We start from the raw sequence: 18,715 nt of genomic DNA on the forward strand, positions 1-18,715 counted from the left end.
CATCATTTTTGTTTATTTGTTGATTGTAAATCCAATTTCCCCCAAAAACATTCTTCTGGAACATGTTGGCAGACAAAATTAAGTATCTTCAATTTTCCATATAATCTGATAATTGTATGGGACTGGGTAAGTCTTCTAGTTAGTGACCAAATTGGAAAGTAGATAATCTTACAACAAAATGTAAACTTTAAAAATGGAAAGCAACGTAGACATTAAGTACTCGGACAAGCAGTGCTGTGTAGTGGAGAGAGTTCTGGGCTGGAAGCCAAGACCTAAATTCTAGGCTAAGCTCAGCCATAACCGGCTGGCTTTGGGCAGGCAAGCTGTCCAGCTTCTCTGGGTCTCATTTCCCTCACTTACACATCAGAAGACCTGATGAGAGGCCCCTAATGTCTAAGTTAGGTCTATAATTCTATAAGTTTATGAAATACCTGAGGAGAAGATACAGCGTCTCTACCAGAACATACGGGAGATTCTGAACGGCTGGTGCCTGCAGCATTCTGAGATGGATTTAGTTTTCTGTAAAGGACACACATGTTACGTGTTACAGAGATGATTTAAAAATGTTCATGATGGAAAGCTTGCCTTGCTTCTCTTTCCCACCTTAACACTAAAATAACAATGACTAATATAATTACTTATTTCCATAATTTTTAAAGAAACATTTTTTTTAAAAGCAAGAAAAAAAAGAATTCACCTAGAGAGCACTGACTCCAATGACCGTCTGTCTATTTCATTGTATCCAGGCCAGTCTCTCTGAAGCTCTTTAAAAACATAATCCTTTAAGGTATATGAGAGGTCCTTAGGATTCAGATTGGCTACCTGGTATGAGGTATAAAAACAGAGCATTAGGTATTTTTACTATCATCTCCTAACCTAAAACAGGCAACCTTTAGGGTTTACACTGAAAATAATTACATCAATTGGCCCCAAAGGGACTGCTAGTTTTGTAGTACATGCCAGATCTCAATAAATGCCATTAATTTCATTTTGGGAATTAAAGCTTTATATACACAGCTTCAATGTTTTTTTCCCTGAATGGCCATTGTATTTTTAATATTTCTAATCAAATAATAAGCCCATATTAGGAAAAAAGTGAAGATTTTTAAAAAATCAATTATTTTTGTCAAAGGAATCCAAAACAATTATACGGTAGTCTCCTTATCTTCAAAGAATACATTCCAACACCTCCAGTGGATGCCTTAGAACTCCGATGGTAATGAACCCTATATATACTGTTTTTTTCTTATACATACATATCTGATAGTTTAATTTATAAATTAGGCACAGTAAGAGATTAACAACAATAACTATTAATAAAATACAGCAATTATGCCAACATGCTGGCAACACTACTCTTGTGCTTTGGGGCCATTACTAAGTAAAATAAGGATTACTTGAACACAAGCACTGTGATATTACAACAGTTGATTTGAAAACAGAGATGGCTAGTGACTAATGGGGGACATACAGAGGGTTATCAGATCTACTGCCATAGTACTGCAGTGCATGTGTCCAGGTAACCCTTACTGTACTTAATAATGGCCCAAGATGGCTACTAAGTGACTAATGAGTGGGTAGCATCTACAGTGTAAAGCTGAACAAAGGGATGACTCACATTCTGGGCAGGACAGAGCAGGACAATGTGAGGTCTCATTACATTTCTCAGAACAGTGCGCAACTTAAAAGTAACAAAATGTTTACTTCTGAAATTTTCCTTTTAATATTTTTGGATCATGGTTGACCATACGTAACTGAAACCCCAGAAAGCGAAACCATGGATAAGGACTACTGTATTACCAACATTCTTATTTATTTCTGGGCATTGAGTCCATTACTTTTGAGTCACAATAAAAATCCTTGATCACTTCTATTAAGTAGAAACCAAACAGTGACCAAATGTTGGGTTATAAACTTTCCTTTCAATCATCAACAAAACACTGTCTTCATAAATAGTATCAATTCTGATAACCTTGTCTGTCTTTGGATAACCACACTTGCTCCTTATATCTGCCAGTTCTCCTGAAGAACCACTTACTCAAAGTCCTTGAAATTCCCCAAACCAATAAATGAAAACATGCCTAAAGAACCCCCAAATTACTGTTATTAGTCAGCCAGTTTATTCCAAAGTGTAATCTTTTCTCATCCCTTAACTGCAATTCCTAGAGCGTCGGTTGTGTTAGTCGGCTAAGCCATTAACTAACTACACAAACATATGGGTTCATGTGTCAAACCAAAAGTAATTTTTAAGGATAGGAGAAAATTACTCCTGCTTATCACTTCCTACTGGAATAGATCATTCTTTCTGTGTCTTTTAAAAGTACTATCAAATATGATAGTTTATGCTTCTCACAGCTTAGCTGAATACTATTCTAACATTAATGTTGCTATAAAGGAGAAAATAGATTTATCCTAAAATTCAAATTTGCAAATAATATAGGATACAATCAGATTTCTTGAGGTGGAATAAACACAATCCATCAATTTTCTTTTTCTTTCTTCTCTTTTTTGTTTTTTGAGACAAGGTCTCACTCTGTCACCCAGACTGGAGTCTAGTGGCAGGAACACGGCTTACTGCAGCCTTGACTTCTTGGGTTCAGGTGATAATCCCACCTCAGCCTCCTGAGTAGCTGGGACTACAGATGGATACCGCTACGCCCGGCTAGTTTTTGTATTTTGTATTTTTTGTAGAGATGGGGTTTCGCCATATTGTATAGGCTGGTCTCAAACTCCTAGGCTCAAGCAATCCTCCCTTGGCCTCCTAAAGTGCTGGGATTATAGGTGTGAGTCACTACGCCCCGCTGGCAATGCTTCCATTTTCTTTTACCCTCATCTCTACACACATTAACACCCCTACCGCCACAGCAATCGGTTTTCTAGGTTTTTGTAGTAGGACATTCTCCTGGTTTCTTCCTCTCTTAGGATCCCCCCCTTTTTTTCCCCCCCGAGACAGAGTCTCGCTCTGTCACCCAGGCTGGAGTGCAGTGGCATGATCTCAGCTCACTGCAACCTCTGCCTCCCGGGTTCAGGCAATTCTCCTGCCTCAACCTCCTGAGTAGCTGGGATTACAGGCGCCCACCACCATGCCCGGCTAATTTTTATATTTTTAGTAGAGACAGAGTTCCATCATGTATTTCACCATGTTGGCCAGGCTGGTCTCAAATTCCCGACTTCGTGATCTGCCCACCTCGGCCTCCTAAAGTGCTAGGATTACAGGGGTGAGCCACGGCGCCTGGCCTAGGACCTTTGTTTTTTAAGTCTGTTTCTCAATCCTCTATATGTTGAAATGCTGAAATGCTCAGTGCCTGTTTTCTGCTCTGTTTTCCTCATTCTCTTCGTTTCCTCCCAAGATGATTTCATTAAGTTTGAAGACTTTCAATACCTGATATATATACTGCTAATTCCTAAATTTATAACTCTAGCCCCAACTATCCTCTGACAACCACACTCTTACATGTAACTATCTATTGACATCTATCTCCACTTGGATATGTCTGATAGACATCTTCCAAATGGAGTCTATGTAAGACAGAATTCCTGATCCTCTTTTCCCCCTTAAACCTACTTCTTTTCTATCCCTCTCCATCTCAGTCAATGGCACAATATCCATTCAGTTGCTCAGCCAAAAACCTAGCTATAATCATAGATTCCATTCTTCCCCTCATTGTCTCCCTACACCCAACCATTAGCAAGTCTTACCACAAAATATTAGGCTCTTTAAGTAGTCTCTCTCCTCTACTCCTGCTCCTCCAAGCCATTCTTGCCATGGAAGTCTGAGTGATCTTATTAAACTTATAAATCAGATTACATCATATCTTTGTTTAAAACTATAATGAGTTCCCATCTTACTCAAAATAAAACCTAAGCTTCTTGACCATGGCCTAAAAAGATTCTCTGGGATTTAACCTCTGCCTCCCTCTTCCATCTGCTCTGGCCTTTTCTGTCTTGAGCCCACCTACAAGTGCTGACTCATCTTCTTGTCTTTCACACAGCATTTCAGTTAAAATATGGCCATCTGAGAAAAGGTTCCTTGATCTCTCTCCACTTAAAGTAGGTGATCCCTTCCCCAGCTCCTTTCAACTCCTAACTGGTCCTGAAATTGTCTCATGAATAAGCTCCATGAGGACAGGGTTTCTATTGGGGTCACTTTGGGATTCCAGCATTTAAAACAGTGTCTGGTACACTGTAGATACTTAATACATTGAATTGAATGAATGAATGTTGAGCTTGAGCCAAATATCCAAATGTTAAGCTGGAAACATTATTCAACTTTATCTAGTTTCTGATTGTTAAAATTTAGTTTTTTCATAAAAAGTCATTCTAAGAAAAAAAGGTTTTATTAATACATAACCAGTTTAACAATAAACAGCAATAAACAAATTTCCTGGTGGATGTTAAGCACTTTTAAATTTAGGTACAAATTTTACTGGGAGCCAACATCTTAGTTTATTTTAAAAACCTATTACTTTGATGAATTAATAATGTCCACAGGGTTCTGCAAACTACTGTGTAAGTAACAAGTAAGCAAATTATCTCTACTGGCACAGGCAAAGCCTGATTATTTTAGGTAACTTGTTTCCCAACTAGTTTGTTTGGGACAGAATAACCAATTTTGGGATGATTTGTGTATCTTGCTGCTCTTTTTCTTTTTCTCTGGTGCCTACTTTTGGTCAGTTTTATTAGAGCAAAGTCATGTTATTTTTCTTGTTAGCTGCTAGCAATGTTCAGGAAAGGGAATTTAGGCATAATCCGTTTATGTCAAAGTTCTGAATATGCCTGATATCTTCCTTGTGAGTTTAAATTAGATCGTGCACGTGAAATGCCTAGCACTGTGCCTGGCACATAGTATATGCTCAAAAAATGGTAGACGTTGTTAGCCTTTCTATCTGTGTTTTCACTAGGCTAGTGGTTTCAGCTCATATATTAGAATCATTAGGGCCATATACAATATGAGTGCCTAGGCCCCACCTTCAGATACTTGGCTTTTGTTGGTCTCAGGTGGAGTTCAGGCACTGGCATGTTTTAAAAGCTACCCAAGGGTATTCTAATATGTTACCAGGATGAGATGATGCTGTAGATTCTGTCAAATGATCAACACTAGTAACTCTCATGCCTCACTTGCTTGGGGGTAAATATCTACACTTTCAGATATATACACACACACACACACACACATATATACTTATATAGATATCTATATGTATACATATAACGACATAACTACTGCCATATATCAATAGTAGTCTATGTGTGAATTGCCTCTGCAGTCATTTTGCCCTCTCCATTATCAAACCGAGGAAATTCACAACCGTTCGGGAGATGCAGTTACCAAATGTTTTGTGATTTGTAACCTGACTCTCACTGCTTCTCCAAATATCAAACTGAACACACACACCCTCATTCTCATTTATTCTCTCCTTTGAGCTCGTAAAACTTCTATGTGACATATGGATTTAAATTGTTTCCAAAAAGTGCTAAAGGACTTAATAAAGATCCTTAAGATTGATTGAGATACCCTGGGACTGGTTAACCTGAATTGGAGACAATGGTTTTACCTTTTCATAACATTTAGTATTATGTTGTGAATGTAAGAGATAACGGATTAAAAAAAAAAGACTTGAAAGTGTTACTCTTTGAATAACAGATCAAAGCCTGTAGGGTTTTTTTTTTTTTTTTTTTTAATGATGAAATTCAGAATAACTTCTTTGGAAATGTTATTTCTTTAGAAAAAATAAAAAAGATGGACCACCATTTATGGTGGATCTGAATGCTCATAAACATTTATGACAGATGGATAGAAGGAAGAAAAAATATATAGGAGGTTACAGTCTAACAAACCACTGACTTTAAAAAACAATGGCCCACTTTTTTACGTGTAAGCTTGTGATAAGGCACGGGATCACTGCTAACACATTACAATTTCATATGCTTTTATGCAGACAAGCGACTGATCTTGGTACACTCAGTGGCAGAAAAAGAGAGAGTAATAAGGGCAGCACCAAGTATGTGGGGCAAGATACATTTTACACTATTTACTAGGCAAAAATGTTCTGTCTTATACCAATCAAAGGCCAACAGAATACATTGCACAATTTCACCGACAATAACCAATACAAATTAAGGCAATACTTTAGTGTATTCAAGACTAAAAACAGATAACAAACACTTCTTACTTTCTTTTTAATGGAATTTGAGAACAAAATTTGTTGGTCCCAAATAAAGACAATGCTCACATTTCAACTAGTTTTTAATTAAATGCTTAAAATAAGATGATTTAACTTAATATTCACGAGTTGTATTTCACATACCACTGATCAAAATAATCCTAAAATTTCTCTGTCTCAATAATAATGAAAATAATGACAACAATTTTTTTTAAATGAACATTTTAACAAGAAGGTAAGCAGGAAGGACCTTTCTCCAGCTGTCCTCACCTGTTGCAGAATTGCTCCCAGGGAGTTCTTATCTTTTTGATTGACACCATCTTTCTGGAGTCTAGCAAGTAGCTCGGGTTTCTTGTAGGCCTTCAGGGCCAGTAAGTGAATCACCCTGTCCCTGTATGGCCTCTGAGAGACGCTGCTGCTGCTGTGTGTCTTTCGAATTGTATTTGCAGGGTTCATGGGGGTTGACCTTTTCCTCTCAGGAACTGTATCTGAAACAGCTTGAGGTGCTTTCCGAATTTGCACTCTTTTCCCTAAAGTCCAGTGGAAATGACATTGTTACACATTTGTGGGTTACAATATGAGCATCTCAGTTTCCACAATTCTGATTTAGGTACCTCTTCATTTCTAGAGGAAATAATAATAAAGGCCACTTTATTTCAATCTTTAAGAAGGCATGCAAACAGAAAGCATTTTAAATAAATGGCCTAAAATTTGAATTAGAAATCATTTTAATAAAATCATTTCTTGGAAATAATATGTATTATACATGTATTTTGGTGATTGCGCTACAGAAAGATAATAACTAGTAACACAAACTGTAACCACAGACTTGATAACTTCTATCTTAAATAAATATATGCCATTTCTGAAAAGCAAACTATAATACAGTGAACATGGTGAAATGTCAGAAATAGCCGTCAGACCTCTCTAAGAACACATTCTTGGCTGAGCATTATGTTAGTAATTTCACACGTTCAGAAGTCACAAAGAGGCAGGGAGGTCAATGTCATGAGGCATCCACTAGTGATACTTTTTTTTTTTTTTTACAGGCCATGACAAGTTTTAGGATTCATAAAACAACACTACTAACCAACTAACCAACCAATCTCAGAGGGCACAAACAAATCTCTCCTCTGCAGTGCTGAGACTACACATGTGAGTTAGAGAAACGGAAAATGGTACAAAGGAGGCCTTCACACCATTCTCACATGGGCCAGTGCTGTTCATGTGGTTAACCCATTTGCTGTTTAGACTGAACACTGACACTTCGCAAGTGGCTACTTCTAGAACATGTGTGGGCTGAGGTGAACTGGGTATTGTGTGTATGTGTGAAGCTATCCAGATATGCCTGGTCACTGACAATCCCAGTAACCATTCCTTGCTAAAGGGACAAAAAGTAGCATGAAACTGTGTGAGACTCTCATTTTATGATTTTACAGGTGGAATCTTTTAGCTTGTTTAGGACACACTAAGCCCCAACTCTATGCCCTCTGGTTAAAGAAGGGGAAGAATTTGTAATGACATACAATGTGGACGACTGAATTAGGAACAAGACTAACAACTAGAAATAATGGGTGGGTAAAAGCAGCTCCTATAAGCTGTGGTCTGGGGTGAAAACAGCTCACTGGGGCAGGAGCTTTACTGAGTAGTAATTCTGTCCATGCTGGGCTCCCCAGGCCTGGTCCGAAGGCCTGTGTGTTTTCATTCCCTCCCACCTCCAGTAAGAGAAAAAAGATGAATGCTCTCAACCTGAAACCTCTATTGGCTGGTATGTTTCTTTACTATCTGTACAAAACCAATTGCAAATATCAAACTATTACACTACTAAGGAACTCAGCATTAAGGGGACACTGCCTAATGATAAGACAAACTTAAGTTATAATTAGAGTTTTAGAGATAGATTTAGATTGGGGTTTCTGTATTTTTCTTAAATTAGAGACAGCTGGATCAACGTCAGCTGGATACTTATGCACCAGTTATGTGGGGGACACTGTGCTAAGAGCTGCATACATATTATCTCATTAGGTCTCACAATAACCTGAAAAGGCAGGTATCGTCCCCTTTCACAGATGAGAAAACTGAGGCTTTTAATGGGATATGCTCAAAGGGTAAAGTCCTCACTTAGCATTTGGGAGGTTCTGTGATTTGATTAATACCTAATTTTCCTGCCTGTAAGTCTTTGTGGGAAAGGTTTTATGAACAAATACCTAATGTTTGCTGTTGCTTTGTGTTAGGCTATAAGCTCTATGAGGGCAGGGCAGTGGCTGCTTTGTCCACTAGCATACCTTGAATCAGTATTTGATGACTAAATGAATGACAGCAAGACAGCAAGTAAGCAGAGGAGCAGGAATCAACACAGGCCATACTTCCCCACATTGCCAGGCTGCCAGAGTGTGAATACACACTGAAATTTCTAATGTGGCAAGGCGAAACCATGTAATCCAGCATTTCCCAGTTGCAACAGCATTAACCAATACTATTTCCTATTAAAATTTTAAGGAATACTATTAAAAATAGAGTCAAGGTCACAAGTTTAGAAAATGCTATAAATTCCACACTCCCTCCCCCTTAACAAGTCTTGCAAAAAAGAAGTTTGTTTAACTCTTCCCCAAACCAAGCTAACTGGGAAGCCCTTCTGTCTGTCTGGGAAGGGGGATGGGCAGAGAATTTTTTTGTTTGTTAGCTAAGCTACACACACTAGGACTAGTCATTTAGGATGAATTCAAGTGGCAAGGCAAATAAAAGTAAAAAGAGAAAAAAGTAACAGTACTTTTTCAGGTGCCCTAACTCCTCTGTACCTCTGATTCACCTCTGATCCTTGTCTCAGGAGGTCTCCAAGGTCTACTGGGTTTATGCCCATGCTTCCCCAAAGCAGGTATGGAGAAAACAAATGAGGGAGGCTAACTTTGCCCTTAAAAGGGATGTAAGGATGATGTTTGGCAAGAAAGTAAGAGCCTGATCCAGAGAAGACAGAACTGGAGTCTTACTTGGGGCCCATTGCTAGACTGTTACCTCCCCATGAATCCCCTACCCCCAAAACACTCACTTTGTCCTTTACCTCATTTTTCTTTTAGACAGCTAGTTAGGGGTACCTCATATTTCATTCAAATACTTGAAATAACAACTCAGCCACACTGGACCACTGAATGACACTCAAAGATCACTTGTCAACTACCTCCCTATCTCTTCTGTGCCTGTTCAACAAGGAAGGAATCCTCTGGTTTAAGGAAAGACAGGCTACAGATGAAGAAAACATCAGTGACAAAGGTACTTACAGAATTGAGATGCTAAAAGGAAAAATGAAAAAGTAAAGCAAGAAAATGTCAGGTTCAAAGTGGGCAGAAGAAAGGATTTATTTTTTATATTTATCTCAGAAAAAGCCATTTTAATAAAACCTATGGGAGAACCTAATTCTCTTCCCAGACCCAAATGCTAATCAATTCCCTGGGCTCTTTATATAAACAGCAGCAGTGGCTCCGGCAGGGTTGTGTAATCTGGGACTACAACTAAATTGTTGTTTCATAACAAGGAGTCCAATTCTAGCTTCTTCATTTAATAAAGATGGCAAAAGTATTTACCCCTCAGTCTAATGGCTCTGAGTAAACAGTCTGAAAGGAAGGTGTTAAAACGTCCATCACAAAGAGAGAAGGGACTGCAGCCACCTTCTGCAGTTGTTTTTCCATCTGTGGAACCTGACCAGAAGCCCTGGCAACACAGACCCAAGGCTTTAAAAACATCTGCAGGCTTATGACAATGACATGACTCTGTCATGGTTAACTACATAAGCCATTGCAAGGGAAATCTCCACTACTTGGCATTTGTGACTACTTTTTCAAAAAGTTTACTACCAAAATATATATACTGAACATTCACAAAATGTTAGCACTATAAAGGACCTTAGATCTTGTCTAGTTCAAATACCCACCTTTTTTTTTTTTTGTAATATTGAGAAAAGTGAGATGTTAAATGATTTGTCTGTCATCAAAAATAAGGAGGTTTGTTCACAAAGGGTAGAAATTGAAAAAAATAATTTTCAATTTTTTTGAAAAAAATTGGGCTGGAAGTTGGAAAAATTGGACACAGAATCCTAGAAATTAGACTGGTTATTTTGTATACCTAAACAAGTACAAGTACATATAAAAATTCATAATTTAAGACACTTCCAGAATTTAGGCAGAAGTCAGTGAGCAGACTTAAAATACTGGTGAACTAGAAGCAGTGGTGATTAGTGATTTTTTTTTTAACAAAGGAGAGGAATTATAACAATACAACATAGTTTACCACTGATATAAATGTCATGACTACAAGTAAAAATATGACTGGAAGATAATGTTTTCTAGGTTAAAGCCTTTCCTGCTCCTCTCTAGGCAAATAGGTTTTGGTTTCTTCTGCCCACAAGAGGGTTGCAGAAACTCATATTCCTGGGTGATTAGGCCAGGTGACACCTAGGAACACAGTCTTCACTGCCTCGAACTGTCCTTCCTCCCTAGTCTAGCTGTCAGGTGGCATCATGCTACCACCATGCCACAGTGGGGTCAGCATTATTCTCATTGGTCTTCTACCCAGGCTTACATTGTTGAAAGAAACCTTGTCCTGCAGGTACCTCTAAGCTGGCATAGGTGAACTTTTGGTGTCATTTTATGTGATATAGTCTATTATTAATTAAAGGGGTATATCTTACTGTCTTTAAGAAAAGCACAGAACTTGTTAATGAGATCATACTCATATAATTTGCTATTTGCTGATACCAACAATTTGGTATGTAAAATACAGAAAGAATCATAACATTCTTCATAGGGTGATTATGAGATTCCAATGAGCAGCTACATGTGAGTGCTAACCAGTGCCTTGTGTACAGCAAGCACTCAATAAGTGCTGGGTTTTATTAGTATTGAAGGGTGATTGATATTTTAAAGAAATGAATGAATCAGACAGTTTTAAGACACTGAAAGAGGCAGGAAGATACAGACTGAGCTGCCTGGAAGGAAAACAATATATGGGAAAGGGCTAGCAATGGATAAGGTTAAAAGAAAAAGATCAAAACATGACCTAACAAACAAAATACAGTAAAAAAAATCAAAACAGACAACAAAAAATGCCAATCCGGATACTTGAATCCATTGCTCCCCTTTATTCAGAAATGATCACTTTTTTTTTTTTTGAGACAGAGTCTCGCTCTGTCACCAGGTTGGAGTGCAGGGGCACGATCTTGGCTCACTGTAACCTCCGCCTCCTGGATTCAAGCGATACTCCTGCTTTAGCCTCCCACTTAGCTGAGATTACAGGTGTGCACCATCATGCCCAATTAATTTATTTTTGTATTTTTAGTAGAGACAGGGTTTCACCATGTTGGCCAGGATGGTCTCGATCGTTTGACCTCGTGATCCGCCCGCTTCGGCCTCCCAAAGTGCTGAGATTACAGGTGTGAGGCATCGCGCCCAGCCTTGCTCAGACTTTTAAGAGTAGTGTGGCCAGTTTTGAACTCTGAGGTGAAGAATTGGAGGCAGTCCAGAGGAGAGCAATACAATAATTAAAGGGTTGGGATACAGGCCATACTAAGAAAAGATAAAAGGAGCTGGGGTTATTTGACCTAGAGAATAAAAGGCTGAGGAGGTTAATGACAAGATTTATAACCACATAAGAACACTGCTGTGATGGTGAGTGGCTAGGACACTGAGGACAAAGCAAAGAGGAAAAGGCCTACAGAGTGTCCGGATTGGCAGAGATTGCCACAGGCCTCTGCAGGGAGGAGGAGGGTGTATAGAAGGAGGCCAGCTCTTCTTAGGAGAGGGGAGGTGTAATTTGGTTCACATGTAAACTCTGATAACCTCAAATTTCCTGTGGTCACCTCCAAAATGTATGTAAATTATTTGTAGTACCTATAAGAAACCTTGCAAGTTCTAAAATTCCCAGTAACATTAGGAAGTATATGGACTGTGGGCTTTTGGGTGTTGAAGTCTGTTGAGTAAAGCTATAAACAAACTGTACCTGACTCTTTGAAAACAAACAAAAACACATGAACACAGATGACACCCAAGGACCATTCAATGGAAAAGTGCAGTCATCATCGCTGATTTTCAAGCTTTGGAATAAATCAAAGGGAGGGTTTTTTGTTTTTTCAGCTAGTTATATTGGGAAGGAAAAAATTGTTTTGATGGTTTCAGTCTTCTATTGCTTTGTCAAACACAACAATTTGCCTCACTGTTTATAAAATGGTGGTACTGGGTGGTTTCCATCTTGGAAAACAATATTTTCCAAGCAACAGGGGTAGATCATTCATAGTTTGTGCTTAAATGTAAGTGTGGTAGATCTTGTGTGCTTTAAAAAACAATTTGAGATTTAGTCTACTAGCCCAGAAAATTAATTAAGTTACTTTTGAGGATGAAGGAGAAAGAAGGGAGGCTGGAAGTTGCCACCTCATTCAAGCAGGAAAGAGAAGGTGAAAAGTCTCATTGCTAGTAACTTATTGAGCAGGGAACTAGGCCGCATGGGTACAGATATCTGGGGAGGGGATGAATTGTTGTTAAACCAAACTAAATGTATCTAAGCTAAGCACCAAGCTCCAGGAGCACTGGCTTTGTTCCAAAGAAGTACTTATTAAAGACACTACAGGAGCTTCTCAAAGCTGAATGTACTGTAGCTGGATCAGTAATGGGAAAACACAGAAGTAGAATGAAGCCAAACATTGGAAAGATGCTAGTTAAGGGACTTGGTTGTTCAAGAGACTTTTTGTGAGTGTTTCAGTTTCCAAATTAATATCCTTTCATCATTTACTATAGAGTGACTTGTGTTATTAAATTGACCAAGGACTCAAAGACCTCCTCCTCACTCTTGATAATTCTATTACTGTTAATAGTCACCATGAATTGACTCCTTAAAGTTTGTTCAGGTCACTGCTGATAAAGGAGAGATTCATCTTGCAAGTCTGGTCTCACTTCCCTTCAATCTGATAGACACTTGAGTGAGCTAATGATAAAAATGATGGGGGTTGGATAGGGTCTTAATTAACGGATAGATGAGGATAAGGGTCACAACTGAGGAACCAAAGAGACATCACTCTAATGCTCTGTTGTAGTGCTTTGCTATAAGCACATTTTATATTTTTGTAATGAAAAATCCTTGTTGTACAAAGATGCTCTGAAAATGTAAGCAAAATCTTCAACAATGAGATTATCAACCCATAAATTCTAATAGACTTTACTATAAAAATAGCCCTACAAAAAGGCAAAACAAGAACCATAGTATCCATCACTGAAATTACATCATCTAGTGACAAAGAAAACACAACAGTACCACGATTGCAACTTCACACAGTAATGTGACCAGATCCCAGTACTATAAAATAATAGTAAGTAGCCAACAGAAGATTCAGGATTTAGGAAAGTCACAGAACTTTAAAATATGCTCTTCAATTTACCGGCAGTCTGAAGAGTACAAATAACTTTGTTTTCCTCACCATGTTATCCAAAATGTTCTGAAAACTAGTTTCTATGTTTTCATTACGTTAATATTACTGGTATTTACCTATGGTGATCTTGAATTATTCCAATCAATCAGCAAGAGGAAGAAAGATATCTATACAAACCTACATATGGTCCACCGGGTTTGATAACTTTTGTGCTTCGGTTGCGGGATTCCTCCTCTGCCTGGGTCATTCTTTCTCGTGTCATCTGATATGAGTCGTTTGTTGCACACACTGTAATTTTATCTTGTATAAATCCCAGGCAATTGAGTTGGGAAGCTCCAGAGCTGTCAAGTAAGTCAGTGGCTTTGTTAGACATGACCTTCATTTTGTACAATAAAGACAAACAAGAATTATATAATCCTAAAATCAGCAGCCCAAATAAGTTTGCAATCCTAAAATAACTAATATTAATTTTTAAATGCAAATGTTATTTTACAACACCTAAGATACTCCTCTTCACATCACTTTTTTTCATATTCTTTATATAATGGATGAAGTGAGCTCTCAGAGACCAAATCCATAAAATTTTGAAAAAGAAAAAAAATCAGTATTTGGAGCGAGACCAGCGTTCCGATGGGCATTGTAGTTCTTTTATTTAACTGTTAACTATTTTAAAGAATTATCTAACACTGATATGAGGAAAGTTAAAAAGTTTACTTTTAGTAAAGCCACAATATACATGCTTTGGACTGATTAGCTGAAATGGAATCACCACACAGTCTTTATTTTAAATAGGGTATTTTAAGGCTAAAATACTGACAAACATTAAAGCTTACTTTAATATTATTCGTCCAAAAAGTTCCTAAAAATTTGCAGAATTTGCACTTACTTTGTTAAATCTCTATATAAGATGACCTACTTATACAGCAAATGTTGAAGAAAACACAGGGCAAATGATTTTTATAGTAATTTTTTTTTTCAGTCGGGGCACGGTGGCTCATGCCTGTAATCCCAACAGTTTGGGAGGCCAAGGCAGGTGGATTGCTTGAGTTTAGGAGTTTGAGACCAGCCTGGGCAACACGGAGAAACCCTATCTCTACAAAAACTAGCTGGGCGTGGTGGTGTGTCCCTGAAGTTCCAGCTATTCAGGAGACTGAAGTGGGAGAGTTTCTTGACCCCAGGAGGTGAAGGTTGCAGTGAGCTGAGATGGCGCCACTGTACTCTAGCATGGGCAACAGAATAAGACCCCATCTCAAAAAAAAGAAAAAAAAGAAAAAACTTTTATTGAAATAATCATGAATATTAACGTGGACCTAGAAGATGGCTCTGTTTCAAAGTAACATGCTAATATTAGGGGGATCATAGTCACAGTCATACTGGTATTTTATAAAGAAATTGCTATGGCCTGAAAACAAACTGGAATATAAAACTAATGAAAGTGACAGTACAGCTCTGATCATCTATTTCCAAACTCAATTATAAGTAACTTTGTTATAATACAAAGAAATAAGGGTTGATAATTTTTTCTTTTCTCTTTTTTTTTTTTTTTTTTTTTGAGACAGTCTCGCTCTGTTGCCAGGCTGGAGTGCAGTAGTGCAATCTCAGCTCACTGCAACCTCTGCCTCCTGGGTTTAAGTGATTCTCCTGCCTCAGCCTCCCAAGTAGCTGGGACTACAGGCGCATGCCACCACGCCCAGCAAATTTTTGTATTTTTAGTAGAGACAGGATTTCACCATGTTGGCCAGGATGGTCTTGATCTCTTGACCTCGTGAACACTCGCCTTGGTCTCCCAAAGTGCTGGTATTACAGGCGTGAGCCACTGCACCTGGCTGATAAAATCTTTATAAATTGCTAATAACTGTCTTTACAAATGGTATTTAAAAAAAAAAACAAACCAGTTAATTCATCTCATAAATATTCATTGGGCAGGGACTGCATGCCTAGCAATGTGTGAGGCACAGAGGTTGTGACAGGAACTAACAGTTGTGGTCCCTCCTTCAAGGGTGACAAGGATGGGCAAACTGGAAATCACAACACAGTGTGACAAATTCCAGGGAGCAGAGGACTCCCAGAAAGGTAATCTCACCTGGACTTCCCAGAGAAAGTGATGCCTGAGGTGATCTAGAAAGATGACTGGGCAACGGGGAAGAAGAACGAAAATGTTCCGGGAGGACAACTAATCTGTGCAGGCCCAGGAAGAGTAGAAAGAAGGTTTTCAAATTGTCCAAAGAACACTGGGAAGGACAATTAGAGCTGAGGCTGAAGAGGGAATGAGAAATATATCACAAAGGGCTCTGAGGGTCATGTGTTACAGGTTTTGGACCTTATCCAAAGGATAACGAGAGGCTGAAATCAGGGGAGAGAACATAACTCATCTGTATTGCAGAAAGCTCAATCTGGATGGAGGATAGATTGAGAGGAAGGGGGACACCAGAAGGAAAGCAGAGAGGCTAGTTGGGATGCTACTGAAGGATTACAGGCAAGAAGTGATGGCGTGAACCAGAGTAGGGCAGTGAGAATGTATAGTAGTACACAGCTTCTAGAGATAGTGAGGAGGTGGAACTGACAAAACTTGGTCAGTAGTTAGCCACGGTCAGAGACAGGTGGGGGAAAAAAGTTAAAGATCATGCCCAGGTTACTAAGTATACGGAAGCTGCTATGTCCTGAAACACTGAACACAAGATGATGGACAGGTTGGGAGATAGGCCTGGGACAAAGAAATTAAGTTTAGTGTTGGAGATGGAGACTTTGAAGGAATGAGGAGAGAAGGGGTCTCAGGAGGGAAGCAACTGTGAAGAACACTAGTTTTAAGCAAAAGGAAGAAAAGAAGACCACATGAGACTGAAAAGTCACAGCTATAGAGGTAGGAAGGAAACTAGAAGAGTACTATGTAACGTAAGCCACTGGAACAGAGGCTTCAAGCAGGAGAGAGTGGTCAACAGTGTGCAACACTGGCATCAAGTCCAGAATAATAAGGAACCAATAACGCATCCACTGGATTTTGGGGGCAGAGAGGTCACAGCTCCCTTGGGGAAGCAGTTTCAGTGGAATGGTGGGCACTGAAGCCAGACTTTGGGTTGAGAAGTGAATGTAAGAGAGGTTGTTTTTGTTTTTTATTTTCTTTTTTAATAAGATAGATTTGAGCATGTTTGCATGCCAAAGGGGGGGAAAAAACCACTGAGAGAGGAATGCTGAGAGAGGAGAAGGTCATCCTCAGAGGAAGTGGGAGAGAGCAGGGAGAGTGGGAGAAAATGACTGCAATAGAATGAAGGTCTGGTGGCAGAAAGTTGGTATTTCAACATCTCTTCCTATTATTTACTAAGTAATTTGCATAGTGAGAATAAGCTGAAGATACCGCCACTTATGCAAAGTCAGAAAACAGATCTTTATGCAAAACAAATGGAGCTAAACCCTGTAGGCAAGAAGGTACTCTCTAGAATTATTTATTCACTCATCCCTTCTCAACCAAGTTACCCTGAAAGTTTAAATGTTTTAGACAAACGTATATAAATGTTCCCCTAGTATTTCTCTAGCCTAGCTCACCGTTTCCTTCGCTTAAGTGTGCATTATTATACACTATAGGTCCCAGACTACATATTTTTCACTAAGCCTGAAAATGGGTAGAGTTAAGGAATTTTTGAAAGGCAATTTTGACTGTGAGATTGATTTCATTTTACATAGGAGAAAAGTGAGAATCAAGGAAGTTTAAAAATATAGATAAGACTAATTTGTATTTGTTGAACATTTATTTACTGAGCATCTGTTTTTACCCTTTTATCTCCAGGTTGAGTCAATAAGCATGTATTTTGAGCTCAGTCAGCAGTGTGAAACTAGAAAAAGGGCGTAAGAAAGCCTCTGACCTTGAAGAGCATGCGCTGTGGTCAGAGAGAAAAGATCCATAAGGAAAATGGAAATCAAATTGAATGGAAAAGGTGGAGCCAGATTACGGACAGGTCAGCTTGCCAGGCTGTGAAGTGAAAACGTGAGAACAAAAGCCAGTGCTTTTGTTTTCCTAGTGGCAGACTTCAATTTATACCCTTACCATTCATTTTATAAAGCACCTTGGATTATACAGAGGGGATACATTTGCCCCAATATTCTCACAATAAGTGTTTCTATTCTCTTACTGCATCACATATAGTTTTGTAAGTAACCTTAAATCCTTTTCCAAACAAGGAAGGTAGAAATAACCACACAGGGTATTTATAATATAACAGTAAAGCCATATTACTTATGATGATATGAATGGTTTTGAAGAGAGGATTAAGCTCCTTAATAAAATTCCTAAGTGGACACTGTTCAATTTGTTATCAAAATGTGCTCACTATAATAAAACAACAATCTAGAGACAAGCACCACAATTAAAAATTAGTGTACCATGTAGTGTATAAACAATACTGGGGTGGGAGTTAGAAGAACTCAGTTCTCATTTAGCCTAGCCACTAACTAACCAGCTATGTAACTCTGGATTAGTTACCTGTGAAATGAAGGGATTGACTCACACAATCACTAAGGACCCTTATACTTGGTGATTCTATAATCTATCATAGAGCTGATCAATAGAACATTTTGCAAGAGTGAAAATGTTATATAACTGTGCTGTCCACTATGATAGCCACATGTAGCTACTGAGACCATAAAATGTGGTTAGTGTGAATGTGTAATGACATTTTAAATTTTATTTAATTTTTTATCAGGTGAAATGTAAATAGCCAATGTGGCCAGTGGCCACCACAGTGGACAGCACAGAAGAGTCTATATAATCTACAATATAGCAATTTATGCCAAAACATTTAAGTTTGAAGGTGAGTAATTTTCAGAAAGCAAATTGAATATATACTTGGGGAAAATGACAGATTAACAAAAAGTTACTTAGTCAGCTTAAATGGGAGGATAAATGTAAAACTCTGTCAGTGTCTTATTTTGTATCTCTGCCTCCTGTACCTGCTGGAAACATAACTTTCCTTCTTTTCCTCCACATTGAGCAAGTACTTACACAGTTTCAAGTACTGCACAGATAAGTCACAGAGATATGCTGGTCTAGGATACTTGGGGCTAATGTCAAAGCCTTACATGATGAGGAAATAAGAGAGAAGGATACTTGGGGCTAATGTCAAAGCCTTACATGATGAGGAAATAAGAGAGA

General features: G+C 38.5%; 1 protein-coding gene across 5 annotated transcripts in view; it reads right to left on the reverse strand.

The window, feature by feature from the left end:
- ELL2 (elongation factor for RNA polymerase II 2) overlaps positions 1-18,715 on the reverse strand; it is a 77,362-nt gene that overhangs the window by 15,255 nt on the left and 43,392 nt on the right. For all 5 annotated transcript variants that reach the window (XM_023212190.1, XM_023212191.2, XM_023212193.1 and 2 more), the window contains 4 exons: positions 13,750-13,913; positions 6,435-6,694; positions 698-822; positions 432-519 (listed from right to left, as the gene is read on the reverse strand). In XM_023212190.1, the coding sequence (XP_023067958.1) occupies positions 432-519; positions 698-822; positions 6,435-6,694; positions 13,750-13,913 (637 nt within the window). The remainder of the gene's footprint in view (positions 1-431; positions 520-697; positions 823-6,434; positions 6,695-13,749; positions 13,914-18,715) is intronic.

The sequence above is a fragment of the Piliocolobus tephrosceles genome, chromosome 4 (assembly GCF_002776525.5).
Source record: "Piliocolobus tephrosceles isolate RC106 chromosome 4, ASM277652v3, whole genome shotgun sequence".
Taxonomy (NCBI): domain Eukaryota; kingdom Metazoa; phylum Chordata; class Mammalia; order Primates; family Cercopithecidae; genus Piliocolobus; species Piliocolobus tephrosceles.